General features: G+C 43.8%; 1 protein-coding gene across 4 annotated transcripts; it reads right to left on the bottom strand.

Annotated features, from left to right (window-relative positions):
* Positions 1-9,268: 9,268 nt before the first annotated feature.
* On the bottom strand, positions 9,269-20,168 carry LOC123451891 (2-hydroxy-6-oxononadienedioate/2-hydroxy-6-oxononatrienedioate hydrolase 1-like). Of its 4 annotated transcripts, none has more exons than XM_045128436.1 (11): positions 19,943-20,168; positions 19,737-19,834; positions 14,026-14,123; positions 13,898-13,947; positions 13,346-13,441; positions 12,996-13,085; positions 12,631-12,720; positions 11,155-11,250; positions 10,063-10,128; positions 9,778-9,952; positions 9,269-9,670 (listed from the first exon to the last, which is right to left on the bottom strand). In XM_045128436.1, exons 1-10 carry the CDS (start codon positions 20,132-20,134, stop codon positions 9,782-9,784), a joined length of 1,047 nt encoding a protein of 348 aa, XP_044984371.1. In that variant the 5' UTR covers positions 20,135-20,168; the 3' UTR covers positions 9,269-9,670; positions 9,778-9,781. The 4 variants fall into 4 exon arrangements, with proteins under 4 accessions (XP_044984371.1, XP_044984373.1, XP_044984372.1 ...); XM_045128438.1 differs by having other exon boundaries at positions 10,063-10,122; positions 19,943-20,158; XM_045128437.1 differs by having other exon boundaries at positions 9,269-9,665; positions 19,943-20,158.
* Positions 20,169-20,226: the final 58 nt, after the last annotated feature.

Here is a 20,226-nt window from a genome sequence, read left to right on the forward strand (position 1 = left end):
TCTAGCCAAGCAGGCGAATCACTGGAAGGCACTTCAAGAGTACAAGGAGTCAGAAGATGCCCAGGCATTATCAGAAAAGAACAAGATAAATGCCGACAAGAAGAAATATCACCACAAGCTGGAGCCAGGGTGCTATGAGACTGCCATCCCAAAGTGGGATAAGAAAGAGCAAGATCTGCTAGATAAAGGAATCGTACCTGAACCACTCCGTGATGAGTGGGAATTGAGAGCAAGAAATTGGTTCCTTGCGCATGGTGTGTCGTACGACGAAAAAACAGGGGACCTCATCTGCAGTGACGGTCTTAGGATACCCAGGGAGAATTGGAAAAGGATAGTGAAAGAAATTAAGGAGGGAAAAAGAAAGTTCAGTGCAGATAGAGAGAACGATTTGCTCACACTGGTCCTCGGCAATGACGAACATGGAGGACGAACGCGGGGCTTCGGTCCTTCTTACCCGTGGTGGCTTGGGTTTGCCAGAGACCAAGACACTTACAGAAGCCGAGAGAGAGCAAAGAAGCGGCAGCAGGATGAGGAGAATGACAAGTTCAACCAGTTGCTTGCCAGGATTAACGAGCAACAGAAGCAGATTGATGAGCTTAGAGGAGTAGCGCGCCAGGAAGATCCTGCACTTGATATTACCGGCGCCCCATCTAAGCGGAAAAGCAGCGTGGCTGAATCTGAGGCCTCGCCCGACGATGCACGAAGAATGATAGAGGGCGGTCCCGGCTACCCTGTGGATGGAATCAAGGAGTCAACATCATGTGAACTCCATCAGAAATTCAAGAACATATCCATGAAGGTGGCCGTCGGACAAGCTTTACCTTCTGGCCCTGATGCACACTGGCATGGCCGTGAGATTCCAGCTGGCTTTGCTAAAGTCGGGGTGGATGAAATCATGGCGGGGTTTCATGATATGGAGCTCGACATAGCTGGACCCGAAGATGAGAGGACACTCGGAGAAGTACTGGGTGGAGTCATCCTATGGGACAAGAACTACATCAAGCTTCCACGCTCGGCCCCAAGGACAACACCACCTCCGAGTCGTCGCAGGTCACCTACACCTCCATCACCTCCAAGACCTCCACATGTCGACGACCAGTACAACACGAGTCCATCTCGATCACCGCCGACGGACTTGGGTCGTCTGTCTCCGCCGCCGCCCGCTCCGGATACTAAGCTGAAGCGTGCCAGCAAGAACGCTTCGTCGATGATTTCTAAGCGACGGAGCTCCCCAAAGCGCAAACTGTCACCCCTCCCAAAGGTACCTCATGCTAATCTTCCTATCAGACCTTGTGATCGTACCGCCGAGGAAAACGCCAGGATAGCAAAGGAACATCATGATGCGCAGATGAAAAAGAAGGAACCCGAGCCCCGCCCGGAATACACCGAGAAGCAAATAGCATATGCAAAATACTTCACGAACCTTCCATCACAGTATGACTTACACCATAAGCCTGATGACCATACACGCACATTGCAGAAGGAAGGGAAAAAGAGAAGATCACGTGCAAGTGCAGGTGGGAGCAAATCAAGTTCAACTACAAGCAAAAAAAGATCAGACGTTCCTCAACTTGGACAACAGGCCAAACAGTCGATCCCACCCCTCAGGGTGTTATCCGAGAATGTCCCCCTTCTGGTGCAGGGGCAAGATTTGGAATTAGCAAAGAAGTGGGCGGATGAATGGGGTATCCCGGTTGAAGACGTTCTGGCTTCCCAAGACGACAGGTTACCCAAGGCTGTGGTAGCCCCTAAGCCATAGTTTGTCATGGGAGCGCCTTTGGTCAGCAAAGATGATCTCTCAACAAATATGCGTTACTTGCATACATGGTACTTAAGGGCGTGTTTGGTTGCCCACGCTGCACCTGCATGGCATCCGAGATGCAATTTTCAGCTTGTTTGGTAAACCGTATGGCCATCTGGGCCTGGCCCAACTGATGCAAAAAACGCCTCCGGGCCAGGCTGCGGGGAAACGCAAGTTCGGGCCGTTTCCTCGAGCCTGCACCCGCGCGTGCAGCGACCCGCGCGTGCATCCTCTCGCCTGGAGGATAGGGTTCCCTCCCGACGCATCGCTCTCGTCCGTAGCGCCGCTCTCGTCCTCGCGCCACGCCGCGCTCCCGTCCCCGCACCCGCCCCCGCCCCGGCGAGCCGCTCCCGTCCCCGCCCCCGCCCCGGCGAGCCGCTCCCGTCCCCGCCCCCGCCCCGACGCGCCGCTCTCGTCCGCCCCCGCCCCGACGCGCCGCTCTCGTCCTCGCGCCGCTCCCGTCCCCGCCCCCACCCCGACGCGCCGCTCCCGTCCCCGCCACCGCCCGGGCGAGCCGCTGTCCTCCCCCGCCCCGGCGAGCCGCTCTCCTCCCCCGCCCCGGCGACCCACTCTCCTCCCCCACAGGTTGGTTCTCCTCCTCCCTCAATCCCTCTCGGATCTGATAAGTACGCTGCCGCCAGAAACGCGAGGGAGGGGAGGTCCTGGCCATGGCCACGACGGCCATGGGAGCTGCTTCTGAGGCTGCTCCCTGGTTACCCCTGTTTAATTTTTTTGCACATATTCTATTTTGTTTTGATGTAAATATTATCAGTGTTAATTTATCAGTATTAAATCTGTGCTACATTTATATAGATGGATGACAACAGCAAGACTCGAGATACGCTGATAGTGCAAGCTGCTGGTTTGGTTGCTGTTTTGTGTGCATATATGACCACTATAACTACAAGGGCTAGAATTAGAAATTATCGTGCTCCAGTCCTTTATGTAGAGATGTGAGAACCCATCCTTTGTGCTGTTATTTTATTTGGGTGTTGAGGCGTGCTGCAGACCTGGGTGGTTATGTGGTAGTGGCGTTAGGCAGATTAACTAGGGAACTGACCAAACAATTCCATGGTGACTGTAGTTGGTGATTTATGTATCATTGCCTGCTCTAGTACCGATTAGGCAGTTTGCAAAGCACTTACGTGATCGGAGCTCTAGTACCTTGGTTTCTGTTAATAGAAAACGGAGAGGAAACTCTCTTTCATACAAATAAAAGAACCTCAAACAGATCCAGATTTAATAGTGTTGTGATCTGGACAAGTAGAAATGAAATGATTCTAAGGGGCAAAGTGTGCTCCTCTCCTTGTCATATAATCTGATGAATCTTCTGTCTCTTATGATGCAGCAATAGGGCGGTTGGCCGGTCTCTCACATGCACTTGGCCGGCCTACAAGAGCTTCTGTACTAGAGGTACCTACTAGCCTTGTGCTGTTTTTCGAACCAATAATCCTACACCTATAATCAACTTCTCTACAATTGGCACCACCCAAAATGTGTCACTATTTTAATTCCATTTTAATTCTTTTATGTTTCAGCTCCATTTTAATTCTTTTATGTCACTATTTCAGCTCCATTTTAAATCTTTTATGTCACTATTTCAGCTCCATTTTAAATACTTTATATACTCTTACGTAATCAGATTCCTTTGTTTGCTTTGTACATAGGAGTGATGGCTGAGATGGGGGCTGATGGTGGGCATGGTGGTGGGAATCACCCATTGTGTTGGACATCTCCAATGTCTGGTTTCATGTTACGTCGATTTGTAGAGCTCATTGCTAGTGGAGTGAAGACTGACAAAGGCTTTAAGGAGGTGCACTTAAACCAGGTGGCTAAGAATTGTAGTGACCACTTTGGTCTTGCAATAACCGGGACCCAAGTCTACAACCACCTCCGCAAGTGGCGTGCTAGGTGGGTGAAGATTAGTAAGCTCCGAGACATTAGTGGGTCACTTTGGGATGATACTAACTATGTCATATCACTGGAGGAAGAGCACTATCTGGGCCATATCAAGGTTTGTACTTTGAACTGACCTATAATTATTTCCTTTCACATGCTTCCTATTTGTCAGTATATAACATTTCCATAACCACACTACATATAGGACCATCCCAAAGATGTTGAGTACCTCAATGTGCCTTTAGAGAACTATGTTCAAATGCTTGCTATCTTTGGGACTGGTATTGCTACAGGGAGGTATGCAATGACATCTAATGAGGCTCTTGGGGTTGCTTCAATGGTGGGAACCTCCCCATCGGTTGTCAACATTGAAGGTTCTGGTTTTGAATTTGTTGTTGATGGGAATGAACCTGACTCGAGTGCTACTGCTGCTGCTCATGGGGAAGCTGCTGTTGCTCATTCCACTGGTAAAAGGAAGAGGGCTAGCCTCATGAGCGAAGAAGAAGTTTTGGTCATGACCAACATGTCTGAAGCAGTCCGTGAAGTTGCTAATGCTATCAAGTCCACTACAGAGGCACATCCTGAACTTTATGATGCTGTGATGGAGCTCCCTGGTTTTAGTGAGGATGATCTATTGATTATCTTGGATTATCTCAATGAGAGTGCCAATAGGGCTAGGAGCCACTCATTCGTGCAGATGGCGGAGACTCGCCGCACTCGTTGGGTCATTCACCACCTTTCCAAGCTCAAGGATGATGTGCCCAAGGGTGGAGTTTGAGCAAATCTTTGCTGATTAACTAGTTGACCATATTTTATTCCATTTGGTCAAAAAAACAATGCCCCTATATATATGTGATGTATGGAATGTAACTTGAATCTTATGTGATGCTTATGCGATGTACTGGATTAATATGGATGTGTGGCCCTATAATATGTGAACTTTTAAGATGTATTGGATATTGATTTATGTGTATTGGATATTGATTGTATCATAAGCTGCTTCTATACCGTACAAACAAACAAGATGCTGCCAATTTTTTAAATTACTTCAATCATATTCTTTCATTATTTCAATCATCAAAGATATTACCAAAACTATCTTGTAATTATTTTATATCTGTTCGACATCATACAACCCACCAAACAATATCTGTTGTATGTTGCATCTCTCATACAACCCAAGATGCAATATACCAAACAAAATCTGAGTTGAACCCAGCTCGTATCATGCACCCAACCAAACACACATCTCATTTTTATTTTGCATCAGGTCAACCAGGCCAGGACCACCCAAGCTCCTTCATGCAATGCATCCTGGATGCACCCAGGCAACCAAACACGTCCTAAGTGAATCAAAGAATAGGAGAACGGTGATCGTGGTGAGTGTCCCACGGGAGTACTACGGCCGCCCCGAAGAAATCCATATCGACTTTGATGAACTCTTCCACATGTACAATGTCGACGCCCTCGACAAATCGCTTATGAGTTGCTATTGTCTGTAAGTTTTTCAATTTGTTGTCTACATATAACTTGTTTAGTTATTTCAATTCATTGTCTACATATAACTTGTACTCTATTATGCAGAATGAAGATTCTGGAATGTAAAAGTAGGAACATCCTAAATATTGGGTTTATTGACCCAGATAAAATACATATAGCGACGCTAACTGATAAACGCAAGGAGACGGAAGAAAACCTTCTAAGGTTTCTAACAGATCAAAATTTCTGTGACCACATACTGTTTCCATACAATTTCAGGTGAGGGTCTTTACTCTGTTGTGTCCATTCACTTATAAGTGTAATTGATAAGTTACTGACATATATATACATGTGAGGCTTCCATTGGATTCTGTTAGACATTCAAATTGATAAGGGAAGAGTTGATGCCTTCGACCCATTATCGAGACCCTTGGAACAGTTCCAAAGCCTGCAGGACATGCTCCAAGGGTAATTTCAATCATTCTTGCGCTCTATCGGTCTCTTTCAATGATTTTCTGATATATCAATTAATGAAAAACTTAGCAAATCATTTTCCTTGTCGGGCAGGGTTTGGAAACGGTTCAAGTGCGTGACTCCCGGTATCGAGCCTGAGAAGCTGACCTTTAGAGCGGCTCAGGTAAGTAGTAGTATGATATACTTCTATTTTCAATACATTTATGATGCTAGATTATTATTTTGATTATATATATTCTATTCTCGTAAAGTGCGACCAGTAGCCACGGGGGACACATCTATGCGGATACTATGTTTGCGAGACCATTCGCACGTTTACCTCTGAGCACAAGGATCACAGATACGACGTAAGCAATGAACATTCACACCTCTATTTTTACCCGTCATTCTTTGTTATCATGATTGATATTCATATTCATCTCCTCTTCTTATATAGTACACGGCCATGAGGGAGAAGTCCCTACCAGAGCAACGCGCGATTGCTGTTGCAGAGGAGCTTGCGACCTTTCTGAGAACGGAAGCTATAGATGACAAAGGACGATTTAGTGTAGCTAGGGGCCATTACTGATGTTGGTCCATGTAATCGAATAGACGGGCTCTAGTCCCGATAATTCAGATCTCCATATAATTGTATATATATGCTCGCTTGTAAGATAAGTTAATCTTATATATATGCATAAACATGTATATTTAGAATTATATGAAAACTAATTCCCGAACACCAAACGAGGCATCACGTTAATCTCCCGAACACCTAAACCCTAAAACCCTAAAACCCTAAAACCCTAAAATAAACAAAATCTGCAGAAACTCTTTAGTCCCGGTCCGTGTTAAGGCCCGGGACTAAAGGGCCTGCCCCTGAGGGTGCTCCGAGGTGCCCACTTGGAGCACCTTTGGTCCCGGCTTGGAACAGGGCCGGGACTAAAGGTTAGGCCTTTAGTCCCGCCCCTTTAGTCCCGGTTGGTGAACCGGGACTAAAGCCCCTTACAGCCGGGGCTATAGGCCCTGTCCCCACTAGTGAGCCGGCGAGGCCAGCTCATCGCCGCACTCCTTTCCTTTATTGGCCCAATAACGGCTCCGCTACGTGAATTAAGGACTGCTTCAATTCATCAAAACCAGTTTGTCTCAAAAAGAAAAACGGTTTCACTTTATCAAATTCATTGTAGAGCAGTTTCATATAAAAGTTATAGCGTTATCGAAAGAATGTTTGACTTCCATATAGCTCCAGTTTCAAGAATAAAAAATTTGATGAAAAGAATCTATTTAATGGGTTAAGGGGAAAACAACTACACCGAGGCCCGACCGAAGATGCGTGAGGTCCACTATAACGCCTACAGGAAGGTGGCGACATCCGAGTCCGAACATACACACCAGGGTTTTCACCTGATGCCCTCATACAAGAACAAAGTCCACGACGACGTCTCCAAGAAGAAAGTGCACATGCAGGTGTCGTCGGCGGCGTCGCCGAAGCACGAAGCTTTCGCTCGAAAACTTGCTTGAACTACCAGGAGGCATCCCGGCCAACACCACGACAAAGGTCGGCCCATTAAGACCAGATCTGGGCACTACCACACCTAAAGGAGGCGGACATGCCAGCAACACTCCTAGCCTGGCATCAGTCATCTAGGTCGACACTTGCATCGTAGGAGGCATCCACACATGTGTCCCCAACCAATCCCGATGGACCGGGGGACACAACCTAGAGGCTGCCGACGGCCACCATGGAGCAAGCTCAACCTGAGTCCACTGACCAAGGCCAAGTAGAGCTCACACGTCGTAACACCCCAGCCATCAACACTGATCCAGACAATGGTACAGCAGCAATCGAGGCGTAACTTAGACCTTCTTCACAGCGGAGCAGCAGTGAAGAAGGGTACTAACGCAAAAGCTTGCACCGGTGCAGACTAGGTCGCCCCCCTGCACCTACGCGACATCGAACGACATCCACCATCGCAAGAACAGATCCCTAGCTCCCTCGCCAGCAGGCGAGACCACGAAGGGTCAACGCCGCGAGCTGGAACCACGAACCACCACTGCAACGGAGCAGCGGGCCGCTCCTCAACCTCCCCGAGGAACCCGAGCAGCGACACCTTACCGGGCACGCGCCCCCCAGCCAAATCTGCATCGGATCCGCACCAGCAGCACGAGACCGCCACACACCTCGCAGCTAGACCGAAGGCCGTGTCGCGACCCCGCTGCAGCGACCCACGACGGGACGCCACCACCTCCCCGCACCTCCCGACCCGCCAGATCGGGAGAACAACCACCACGCCAGAGCTGCAGGGCACGCCGCCGCCACATCCCAGGTCACCAAACAGCCTCCATACCCGCGTCACCCAACCGCGTGTGCCGCTGCCGCAGGGCCCCGCGCGAGTGCTGCATCTCGGCCAAACCGCCACATCCTGCGTTGTGCTCCCGGGTCGAGGAGGAAGAAGGCTTCGTCGCTGGCCACCACGACGGGCTTTGCCCCTGCCGGCAGCGGGAGGGAAGCCGTCGTCGGAAGGGAGATAGGGAGACGACGGCGGTTCCACCCGAGAGCCGCCCGCGAGGGATGACGAGGTGGGACGCCACCACCTCCCCGCACCTCCCGAAGATCCCGACCGCCGGATCGGGAGAGAAGCCACCACGCTGGAGCTGTAGGGCACGCCGCCGCCACACCCCAGGTCGTCACCAAACAACCTCCATATCTGCATCCTGGCCAGGCCGCCACATCCTGCATTGTTCTCCCCGGTCGAGAAGGAAGAAGGCCCCGTCGCTGGCCATCACGAGGGGCTTTTCCCCTGGTGGCGCCTGCCGGTGGCGGGAGGAGAGTCGTCGCGATGACGGCGGTTCCATCCGAGAGCCGCCCACGAGGGACTACGGGGGGGGGGGGGGGGGGGGGGGGGGAGCGGGTGTCTTACCCCGACACATTTTACTCCTATGAGCACATCTGAAAGGCTGAGCCGACACATATCTTGAGATTGATGAAGTTGGCACAAACATCTTCGTATTCGACAGGAAAGTAACCTGTCATTGTAGGCAAGTCTAGGAGCACCAATGTCAATTTTAGAACTGTCTTTCTATAACCATCCAATCACCTCAATTTGTTAGGTTGATAGGTTCAGCGTGATGAAACCAGCCCAGCAGGGTTTAAGTTTTACACTTGACATTGGTGCTCGCATTTTTTCTAGTTTTATTTCATCCTTTTCGATGATTTTCATTTAATTGGTTAGTTCTGTGAGAGGATATGTTTCTGAGTTTCTGAATTCCTACTTATTTCAGGGCGTCCTTTTGCCTACCCCGTGGACTATCCTTACGCATTAATTCGCTGCTACGAAACTTTGGATAGGGGTGCGAAGAAGGGAAACAGAAGTTGTGTTGATTGTCACAGGAAGACCTGACGAAACCCAAATCTCTGGGGTTGGAGGACTAGACTTCCCAGGACGTTGAACTATTCAATTTTGCTTTACTTGCACGACAGGCGTGGAAGATTCTTCAAAACCATGAGATGCATATCTACCTAATTGGATGTCTACTATGTGTACAACTATTGTCCGTTCGATCGTCATGTTTATTCCATTTGTCGTGGTTTATTTATCGCATACCTGGATAAAATCATATGGAAGCCTGCTGAAATATTCAATATAGTGTACAATAACTAGGCCAGCTTAGTCGATACATACATCCATCCATACAAACATACATACATACGTACGTACATGTTTCTAGTGCTAATTGAAGACCAGCAGCCTAAAGAAGAGGAGACCAGAGTTTCTGCCTCTGCTTTTCGAGTTCCATAGAGCGTCATTTTCCATCTCCGCGGCTAAGCCTTGGGCTCACATTGTTGATCAACTCGGCTGCTCCCAGCTGATCTGGATGTTGCTGGGGATATCTCCCATGCTTACTAAATTGCTTTCCCTAAATCAAGGAGATTGCAGGAGGGGCGCCGTAGACATGAGTGCGCCATGTACACTCATGTACACCTCATGCACGTACGGTAGCCTAAGGGGGTAAGGGGTCTGGTCCTGTTCACCTATCCTGCAGCACATTGCACACGGTGCACGTAAAACGTCATTGGATCAGCTCAGAACATTGGAGTAGGATATTATCAAAGCTACTTCCACAGTGAACAATGGCATATATACCTCACTACCGAAAATTTGACGACAGGGAAGAAGCTCGTTCCGCCTTCTTTGGGTTATCGCTTTGAAGAAACTCAAGCATATGTCTCACCGCTTCTCTCGGCTTCTCAAGATGGGGAATGTGGCCGCACTGGTTTACCTGTCTTAGAATTGCGCTTGGGAGTTCCTGCTGTAATCGCTGCACGGTGTCGGACCATGTTTAAAATGGTGCACATCTTTATCCGCAAGATGTACGATATCTTGCAAATTACACCACATACAACATCTATGCGTTATCAGGTAACTTACAAATGCTTCTTTGTTGCTGATTATTCCATCATCCTCTCCCCATAAGACAAGGCATTTTTGCTTTACCTTTCCAAAAAAGTAGAGCACGGTCAGAAATAACCCGTTCCGTTTCCCTTACATGCATGCCAGATTGTGATATCCAAGTTTACATGCTAATAGCACAACTATCCAACAGTCTATAATTAATTGTCAGACAGTAGATTAGAATTTTATAACATTATGGATTGGTGTTTATATATACAAGGTATCAAGCCAATACCATTGATAAATGATGATATGTTTGGGGGATGGATTTTTTCCCTTTATCTCAGCAGAAACTGGTGCTCTGTGGGACAGCTATAGTGTGCTTGACAATTTGGAAAACTTGCATTGTTGTGTTTATTAAACGTAAATTTCCTAGTGCTTCTCAAGAAGGTGGCCATGGTCCCATGGAGGAATATGCAAGAAGCCATGGATGGGTGCCCGTGACAAGAAGAGGATCATGCAGTGAAAGTATCTTTCTACGGCTTTGCTAGAGTCTGCTTCAAAGAAACTCCCATTTGGAGTTTCCCATGATACTCTATGTTCTCCTATATAAATTGATATGTTAGTGGCTATCTCTGTTTTGCTATAATGTCTCTAAGCCTATCTGACTATACACTGTGGTGGTTTACTTAATGGAAGTCAGCAGGATGACCTGTTGGTTAAAAAAAATTAACTCAATAAAATCGTTTAATGCTGCAGGAATCACTTGAACCAAATGTACAAAAATGTTTTAGGAAGACCAATGTGTCTCATATGAGTAGTAACCTTTTATATCACCGATGTTTTGTTGCTGCAAACAAAGCTATGGCCTGCAACAACATTCTTTGGATGCATATATTTTTTTATGATCTTGTCATATTTTTCGGTTGTGTGCATTTTTGGATGCAGAAATGGTATAATGGTCTCTTTCCTTATCTAAATAAAATGAGAAGGCCACTAACGGATAGTTGCTAAAGGACCACGATACTATGGATTATAAGAAGACAATGTAATTGGATCAGCAATAGAGAAATGTAACATAAGTGAAAATTGGATAAAATCATAATTTGGATGTTTACAGAAAAGAACCTGATTTATTTGGTTTACGACATTGTAACCCCCAGTTATCATAAAATGAACAGTAGCATCCTCCCACCAAGGAAGTAGGCAGTGTAGACGGCCAATCTGTAATGAATAATAAATCAATAAATGGATAAACACATGACCTGACACCCAAAAGAGAAGAGAAAAACTAACATGGTTTGAATTACACATGACGGCGTTTGCACACTGTTGAAAACAAGATTTTCATTTTTCATCGGATGTATTTAGTGTTAGAGATCTATCTATTCATGCTGTGAGAGGGTATTGGTGATGGTAGGAAACTAATATTCTGAGAGGATGCCTAGATTGGGTGTCACCCCCTGTGCTAGCCATTTCATGGGTAGTACTCCAAGTCAAAATATAATTGTTCACGAAGTGTTCTCCCAATGGTGGGGTTGTGTTAAATTTAGGACATTCCTAAGGGAGGACACTATGATTATGTGGCAGAGCCTGTAAGCCTTGTGTGGTCATGACGTGATGTGAGATCAACCTGAACTAAATCTGGTGAATTCATAGTTACATCTATATGCATGTTTTTTCAAGGAGGGCTAATTTCCCCTATGTTTAACTGTGGAAACTAAAATTTTAACTAGAGACAATTCACCGAAGGGGGATGGCATCATGTGAATTTGTGGAGCTTGTGAAAAGATTGAGCGCATCTTGTTTGCATGTCCTTCGCCCAAGTATGTGTGGAATGTTGCTATTTCGCTGCTTTCGGTGTGATAGATATACCAGGTAATATGGTTGATATGTTCTAAAAAATCTTTAAATTATTTGATTTTTATGGTTGAGTTAGGTAATTTAATCTAATAGATATGTTCAGTTGTGGCCTATTCTACTGTAACTTATCAGTGAGGCTTTGTTTGTTTGATGCTTAATTTATCTTTAGCTACCCGGACTTATTAGATCTAGGGATGTATGGTTTAAGTTTTGAAATATATTGCCAGGCTACCTTTGCTAGTTTGGACTTTTGGATAAACTGGCTAGAGTATGAATTCAATATGGTGTCAAAGCCAAGCGATCTTGAGTTCATAACCTTGCCAATCCAACATAAAAAAAAAAATCAGCGGCCTACATCAATCCCATGTGTAAGTCTAAAAAGCCTAGAAGCGAGGGGAGCTGTTGAAATATATTGTCCGTCTTTCTCCATCTGTTTGAAATTCAAGATGAATTAGCCGAATCACGAATTTAATATTGAGATGTTCTGATCAAGTGTGCCTGGAACTAAGAACTAGAGCTTGTAATGGCTGTGGCACGCTGGTTTCATGCAAATGAAATCGGGAGCTGAGAGGTTTTTTTATTATACAAAAGGAAAAAAAATAATTTTTCAAGACTGATAGAGAAAACTTCATACTTGGATGATAAGAGAACACCCCCATGAAGGGAAGAAAACTAATACACTAATAACTAAAGATGATAGTTTTTCAATCTGGTGCAAGGAGTGTGTGAATGCCTAATTACCTGGACAGATTCAAAGAATTCATCTGGAGTTTTATAAAACGTCAAGTGTGTAGCCAGCACTCGCAGAGGAAGACTCTTCAGTACAAAAGCCTATTGAGCAAAAAGTTACATTGTATTGCAGCCAATACAAATGCACATACCACTGGATCGGTTTGACAAAATTTTGAAGATAATAATACAATCTTAACAATTCTTGAGGACAAGCATAACCATCATCCATATGTAAAATAATTACGTATTTAAGCATGGGCGCTAGGACACGAAAACTAAACACGAACAGTGAAATGCACAAGAATATAATGATTCAATGTTGAAGTCGAGCTACGCTGCCGCAAGGTATGCAGCTCTGAAGAAAAAAAGCTCACCCCCGCATACGGAACAAATTTTGGCACTCCGGTCATATCTCTTGTGCCCTCAGCATATACACTTGCGCCAATGAAGATTAATTTTGATACCTGGTGAACAAAGTCAAAGTTAAGTTCTTGTAAGAAAGCTTGTGGTATTTGTCCGGATACGGGAAAGTACATGCAACAATTCGCATCAGTGACATCATTAAGGATATACTCCCTCCGTGGCATAATATAAGACGTTTTTGCAAGCTATGTTAGCTTGCAAAAACGTTGGAGTATATCTGTAGCATGTGATACTATTCCATTTGTGCTGGACTGCTGGCTAAGCACTGAGGACAGCGCAATAAGTCTTAAAATGCTGGTACCGCTTCCGGATGGTTGACTGCAAAATCAATGGCAACAGCAGCACCCAGGCTAGATCCAACTAATGTCATAGGCCTTTTGATGTAGGATCTCCAGAACTACACAAAGAGGTTGTTGGAATGTAAGGATAATATCTTGCTCATACAAGTTTGCTACTAAAACATAAAAAAAAAACTTAGCATATTTAAACAAGGAAAGGCATTACGAAAACTTGCTCAAAGGAAAGCATATGGTACTAATATACTTCCTCCGTCTCAAAAATTTTGTCTTAGATTTGTCTAGAAATGGATGTATCTAAATACTATAACATGACTAGATACATTCATATCTAGACAAATGTAAGATAAGAATTTTGAGACGGAGGGAGTATAATATGAACAATCCAGTCCTCATTTTGGCATAGAAGCTAGTTTTTGTGCAGTTCTGACCAAGGCTGAAACTTCAGTTACTTATCAAGTTTATTGCGAATTAAACAAAAAGGCTACATACTAGGACCTCATCACGTGGAAAGGATTGAAATGTACACCAGCAGTAGTAGTTTAGTTAATTTGTACCTGGTATAGATGCTCGCGCTTAGACATGGTATCACATGGTGGCCTTGTTTCTATGATCCAAACGATGAATATATTAGAACTGGTCACAACAGCTAGAAGTTGTGGCATGCATCAGAGTGAGGGCATACCTAAGTTAGAGAAGCCCCATCCAAGAACATCCACAGCCCAAGCCTCCAATCCAGCATCCTCCAGCAAAGGGTAGGTGTACCTCCACTCTAAACAAGAACTGCATCTAAAACTTTTAGAGTATCCACAGACCAGACAATAATATTTTTAGATTGCCTATAGTCCACACAGCTAAATACATGGTGAAACTAGCAGGGTACCTCGCACATTTAATGTGGAAGTATATTTGTTCATCAATATAAGATATTTTTTATTTTTTAATATGAACAACATACAGACTAAAATGAGTGAACAAGCACAATAAAATATGTGAGCGGAGGCGTATTTGTTAAATTTTGTCTAGTGTATAGCGTGGAAGCTTATAGGTTAATGCTTGTCCAGAAGTGTTGGGAAAATTGGCAGCCTATTTGTTAATCTCTTATGTTAAAAGTATTTCATGAGATTTTCTATCCATAACTAACAGAGATATAGTTATCAAAAAAAAAAAACTAACAAAGATATATTTGAGCTCCACAAATGTTCGAAACCATTTCCCTGCAATAATAATTATATACCTTCGGGTCGACTTTCAGCCGTTAAGCTTTGGGTAACGTACAATCATCTATGATCACCTCGTTCCATATTTAGACTACTCATTAAATTTGAAGTTACTTTTATTTAAATGACAGATTTTGGACATTGTACCATCTTGATCGTCAGGTCCGACTTGTACGGCCATCTTATATACTCCCAAGACACTGGCTTTTCTACTCTCGGGTGTACTACACCCGAGTTTCAAAAAAATGAAAAGAAACATGATAAAACAAACTAAAAAAATTGAAACTTTGAGAAATCAAACGTTATCAAATGTTCGAGCTTCCTGCCAAATTTCAGCCAAAAATAACACAAGAGGAGCTCTCACAAAAAAGATAAAATCAATGTTCAAAGTTTTGTGCACTGTTTGAGCAGGGATTTTGTTTTTTTCTTGTGGGAGCTCCTCGGATGTTTTTTTTTGGCTGAAATTTTGCAAGAAGCTCAAACATTTGACAAAGTTTGCTGTCTCAAAATTTCAGATTTTTGGATTTTGTTTGATGATGTTTTTCTCAACACTTTTTCAAACTAGGGTAGTCACACCTTCCGTACTCCCAAGTAGTGATCTAAACGATCTTTTAAAATATAATGTTGAAGTTAATTTAATCATGCATGGCAGGATATTTGGGCCCTACCAAGAGAGGAATGTTTTGGCTCCAGGGAGACGGGAATTATAAAAAGTTAGAAACTGCTATCTGAAAGTTTCAAACAAAAACACATTTTTACAGATACGTTTATATACAGTATCTACCTATCTCTAAAAGGAATAGAGTGATTTCTATATTTTACTCCCTAGTTTTCACGTTAGCAAAATTTCTTAATTTTCACTATGTTTATGACATAAATTATATATTTTCAAAAGTTTCTGCTGACTGTACTTGCCACGTATGTTGTTTTATCTTTTTTTCCTTTTTAAACAGTAGCAAACCGAACCGGACCTACTTGACGTGGTATGTGTGCCTGCCCACCGACCACACCCTACATTACCCGGGCAAGCCACACTACACGGACACCGAAAATTATCGAGTGCGCAGGTCAATTGATCTAACTTGTACCTTGGATTCTAAGAAAGAAGAAAAGGAGATGGCGATGGCGAGTACGTATGAGTTCTTGTAACGTTATTAGAATGTGCATATATACATAAGTGGAGACCAATGGACAATGACGGAGCCACAAATTAAAGATTAGAGGGGCCGAATGACTCAATATTTTGATAAAAGAGCCAAACAACACTAATATATGTACTGGTTTTAAAATTCTACATTGTTCATCTACGAACTAGCAGCAAATTAGTGATCTTAGGGGGTCAGGGTCCCTGTTGGTCCCCTTGTCACCGCCACTGCCGACCGACTACCATAATAACCGCTCCCCGCTATGCTACAATATGCAAATAATAAAGCTTCAGATCCGTCCTTGACATGGCGTTTTGTTCGTTGGTGATTGATGGATCTGGTTGTTAGTTTGTTCAGGTGAGGATGTTGTGACGGCGGCATCTCTATGGTGAACTTGTGTCCTCATGTTGTATCGTTGGGACGGTGTTTGCTTCAGCGTCGGTATGGGGTTCAGGAGATAGTACATGAGCGGATGAAGATAGTGAAATGTGTCAACGACAACTAGAAAAAGGTTGATTAAGTATTGGGTTTGTGGTTGACGGTTGGTAGGTATGGTTTCCTTCTCCGACATCATTGTTCGGTGGTGGTGCCATATCTGGAGTTGATGGCGTGTCTAGGGTGTTCCTCCGACCAAATATTTTCAACGGTAATGGCTTCGACTTCATAGAAATCTACTTTGAAAGTCAAGGTCATATCAACGATGAAGCCACGTCAAAGTCAGTTAAAAATTTGATCATTCACATTTTCTATTAGTGCCTACTATGGTGGTGCAAGAGGTAGGTGTTAGACGTTGGCGTCAAGCTCAGGGAATTCTTCATTCTTAATTATATTTTGCTTTCTTAGTTGTTGGCCCTTTGTGTAAAATCTAGAGTTCTAATGTATTTTTAGTTTTGCCCAGTTGTTGTTTACATGCCTTCTAACATGGTATTTATTATATGAATGAGACATGTATTAACATGAAAAGATAAAAAGTATGACATTGACATGCACACACAGTTGTCTCCAAACATTAATTCGCACGCCTAGGTCTCGGAGAAGCAGCCTACATAATCACTTGCACACATATACAATCATTTCTACGGATGCATGTACGCAACATTTATCCCTTGATCACTTTCCCTACGATTTCTACTGATGCATGTACGCAACATTTATCCCTTGATCACCTTCCCTCGTAGTTGACGTAAACATCTCCTCTCACTAAATAAAGATGACCGAAAAAACTGAAATAAATTCAAAACAATGCAAGCATCAGTATCGAAATTTAGGACTTGAACTAGTTTTACCGCACAAAAAATCTAACCATAGGAGGTGCACGCGGTTAGCACGCTTGCAGTATCATGTTGTGTACCCTACCCACTTGGACTTGGTTTTGTAGTCTTTTTCTACTTCTTCCGTACCAAAATAATTGTAGTTGAAAAGAATTAGTTTAATTCTTTCCAACTCCAATTATTGGTACGAAGGATTGGGGAGAATTAGTTTTTTTTACTTTGTCCACTCCTAAATAATTATATCCTATCCACCGGGAGGGAGTATCACTTTTACTTTGCATTGAACGTGTACTTGTTGTAGCGTTCGTGCGTGCATATGCATGCTGGTGTGCTACACCCATCTACATGCATGTACGTGTTACGTCTCTATATCGCTCACTTTCTTAGACAGGTCAATTTGTTTGTTGGATTCAATAAAAAGAAGGAGATGCCATTCACAAAAAGACGAAAAGGAGATGGCGATCCTACGTGAGTGGGTGTGACGTCACCAACATATACATACGGAGGAGACCGACCTGACCGACCAATGCTGGACCAGGTCGGGAGCGGCGGTCCAGCTTACGTTGCACAGAAAGATCAGACGACACATCAAAGATAAACCGCAAACATGACACACAGTAGAAAATTTAGGAAAGATGAAGATAATTTGTGTCATAGGTTTTGTTTAAAATTAAGGATTTTTACTAGATGAGCTAAAATATGTCATAAACGTGAAACTATATATGCTATAAAAAGTTGAAATTCACTCTAAATAATACAATTATTTGTAGACTACTCCCTCCGTTCCTAAATATAAGTCTTTTAAGAGATTTCACTAAAGGTCTACATACGGAGAAAAATGAGTGAATCTATAGTCTAAAGTATGTCTATATACATCCGTATGTAGTTCATTAGTGAAACCTCTATAAAGACTTATATTTAGGAACGGATGGAGTACATGGAAACAATCTGGTCCGAAAACAACAAAAGGAAGCCCATTTTTGTCCTTGTGTTTGTTCTTTTTGATACAAATGGTGGGTCTTTACTTTTTCTTTTTCTAATACTTGCACTTGTGCAACTGCAAATGACACACGCCATCCGTAACTGCAAACGCCACAACACACACAATTGGTGACAACTCAACTATTTTATCATTTTAAAACGTTTTCCCTACTACTTGCATCTGTGGCCCGCATGCAAACTGCATGTGATGCAACATGGGTGTATCTTGTATAGGCTCGATTATAAAAAAGAGTTCATATACTCGTGCATGTGCTTGCATGTGACATAATGCATCCTCAATTACAAGCACAACAACGCACACAGAACAACGACATATACGGACTCTTTTAAGCAAACAAATACTCCCTCCGTCGTATAATATAAAAATATTTTTAAGCTAATCCAGATTAAAAAACGTTCTTATATTATGAAATGGAGGGAGTACCTACTACCCGCATGCATGCACTCCACGTGTGCAATTATGTATGAAGGACCCATTCGGTGATTCGGAGTTGCAACCTAGCGCCCTAACAAATGCACAACTATTGCCGGTCTTATTTTTAATTTTTAATTTTCAAAAATTTCATACTACTCGCCACAATTGCAAGGGATGCTACACACGTAGAACTTGTGCTGATCAAACTCTCTTTCAATAAGTTTTCAAACTCTCTTGATCACCTTCCTTACGATTTCTACGGATGCAAGGGTGCAACTTCAGGCAATGCCGCCAACTGTTGCAGGACATGGTCTTTTATATACCATGTGAGTCTTTTCATCACCCTCTTGTCTCCTTTCTCCATTTGGTGTAAACAGTTAGAAAATTACTAACGAAAAGGTATCCTTTGCAAAGTTTTTCTCTTTTTTTGCGAAATCGCAAAGGTTTCCATCTCATCAAGTGGTGATAACTGGTGCATCACATGCCCGCCATTTGTGGCAATCAAAAAGTTTTGGTGTGTCTTTTCACCCCGCTTGTGAGGATGGACGGTCGATTGATTGTGTTATTTTTTCGTAAATTGGTTTTTTCAAAATGATATATCTATTGAATCGCATGTTTAAATCATAAACAATTTTCACTATTGCGTTTCACGTGTCAAGTACTCCCCCTGTTTTTTTCTCTCCGTGTATAAGATTTGTGTCAAGTTAAACTTTACGAAGTTTGATCAAATTTATATTAAAAAAATATCAACATCTACGGTACTAAATACTCCCTCCGGTCCTTTTTAGTCTGCATATTAGCTTTGTCCGAAGTCAAAGTATCTCTACTTTGACCAAATTTATAGAAACATGTATCAACATTCACAATGCCAAATTAATATTGTTAGATTCATTAAGAAAGGTAGTTTCATGATATGTATAGTTGATATTGTAGATGTTAATATTTTTCAATATATATTTGGTCAAACTTTGTAAAGTTTGACTTGATCCAAGTCTAATATGCAGAGTAAAAAGGACCGGAGGGAGTATATATATAATATGAAACTACGTCCGATAAAAAATCTAACGATATTAATTTTGTACTTTGAAGGTTGATATATTTAAATATAAGTTTGATCAAAGTAGAAATACTTTGACTTTAGACCAAAGTTATACACAGACTAGGCAACTAGCCCACACAACTATCATGCTGACGTATTTATCAATCGACTATGCTTCGGCCGCTTCATTTAATATACTATATATACCGGTCCACCGCCCACATGAATTGTGGCAGCATCACATGAAACAGACACGACAAATCTGAATGATATACTCCAAGATAGGTGGCTCCATTGCACGCACCTGTCGAACCCATGGAGCAGCACGACCGGGTCACTGCTCTGCTGACGATTGAATGGCCTCACGCAGCTGCTCAGTATCGGGATCGTGGAGAAGCCGGTCTGAAGTGCGGATTTGTTCAACGAAAATTCGTTCATCACAGGTGTTACGGCCAAAAGAAGTTTAAATGAAGAGCAAAACGGCGGCAATGTCTGGAGAAGCTAGCTCGCCTGGACGGGCACCCGCTCGATTCGCTTGGCCAGGCGGATGGCGGCGCCGTCGCGGATGCTCTCCACCGCCCTGGGAAGGAACGACGGAAAGTCGTTGGGGGAGTGGCCGGGAGCGCCGACGACGGCGGAAGCCGCGACCCTGAACCGGGCCCTGGACGGTGCCGGCGAGGAGAAGGTGAGGATCGGCGGCATCGGTGGAGTTAGCCCTTTTGCCCCGCGAGCTCGTTGGAGTGTGCGAGCTCCGGATTCAGCAGACGTTATATCGAGCGGGAAGGGCGCTGGGC

This window comes from Hordeum vulgare, chromosome 5H (genome assembly GCF_904849725.1).
Source record: "Hordeum vulgare subsp. vulgare chromosome 5H, MorexV3_pseudomolecules_assembly, whole genome shotgun sequence".
NCBI classification, from domain to species: Eukaryota; Viridiplantae; Streptophyta; class Magnoliopsida; order Poales; family Poaceae; genus Hordeum; species Hordeum vulgare.

Bases quoted from the DNA above. Each gene is read 5' to 3' on its own strand.
- LOC123451891 (XM_045128436.1), bottom strand. From the start codon at position 20,134: ATGCCGCCGATCCTCACCTTCTCCTCGCCGGCACCGTCCAGGGCCCGG. The intron at 13,086-13,345 runs GTACCAGCATTT...TTTGTTCACCAG, and splicing joins CAGTCAACCATCCGGAAGCG to GTATCAAAATTAATCTTCAT. The intron at 11,251-12,630 runs GTAATTAGGCAT...TATTCATTACAG, and splicing joins AATTCTTTGAATCTGTCCAG to ATTGGCCGTCTACACTGCCT.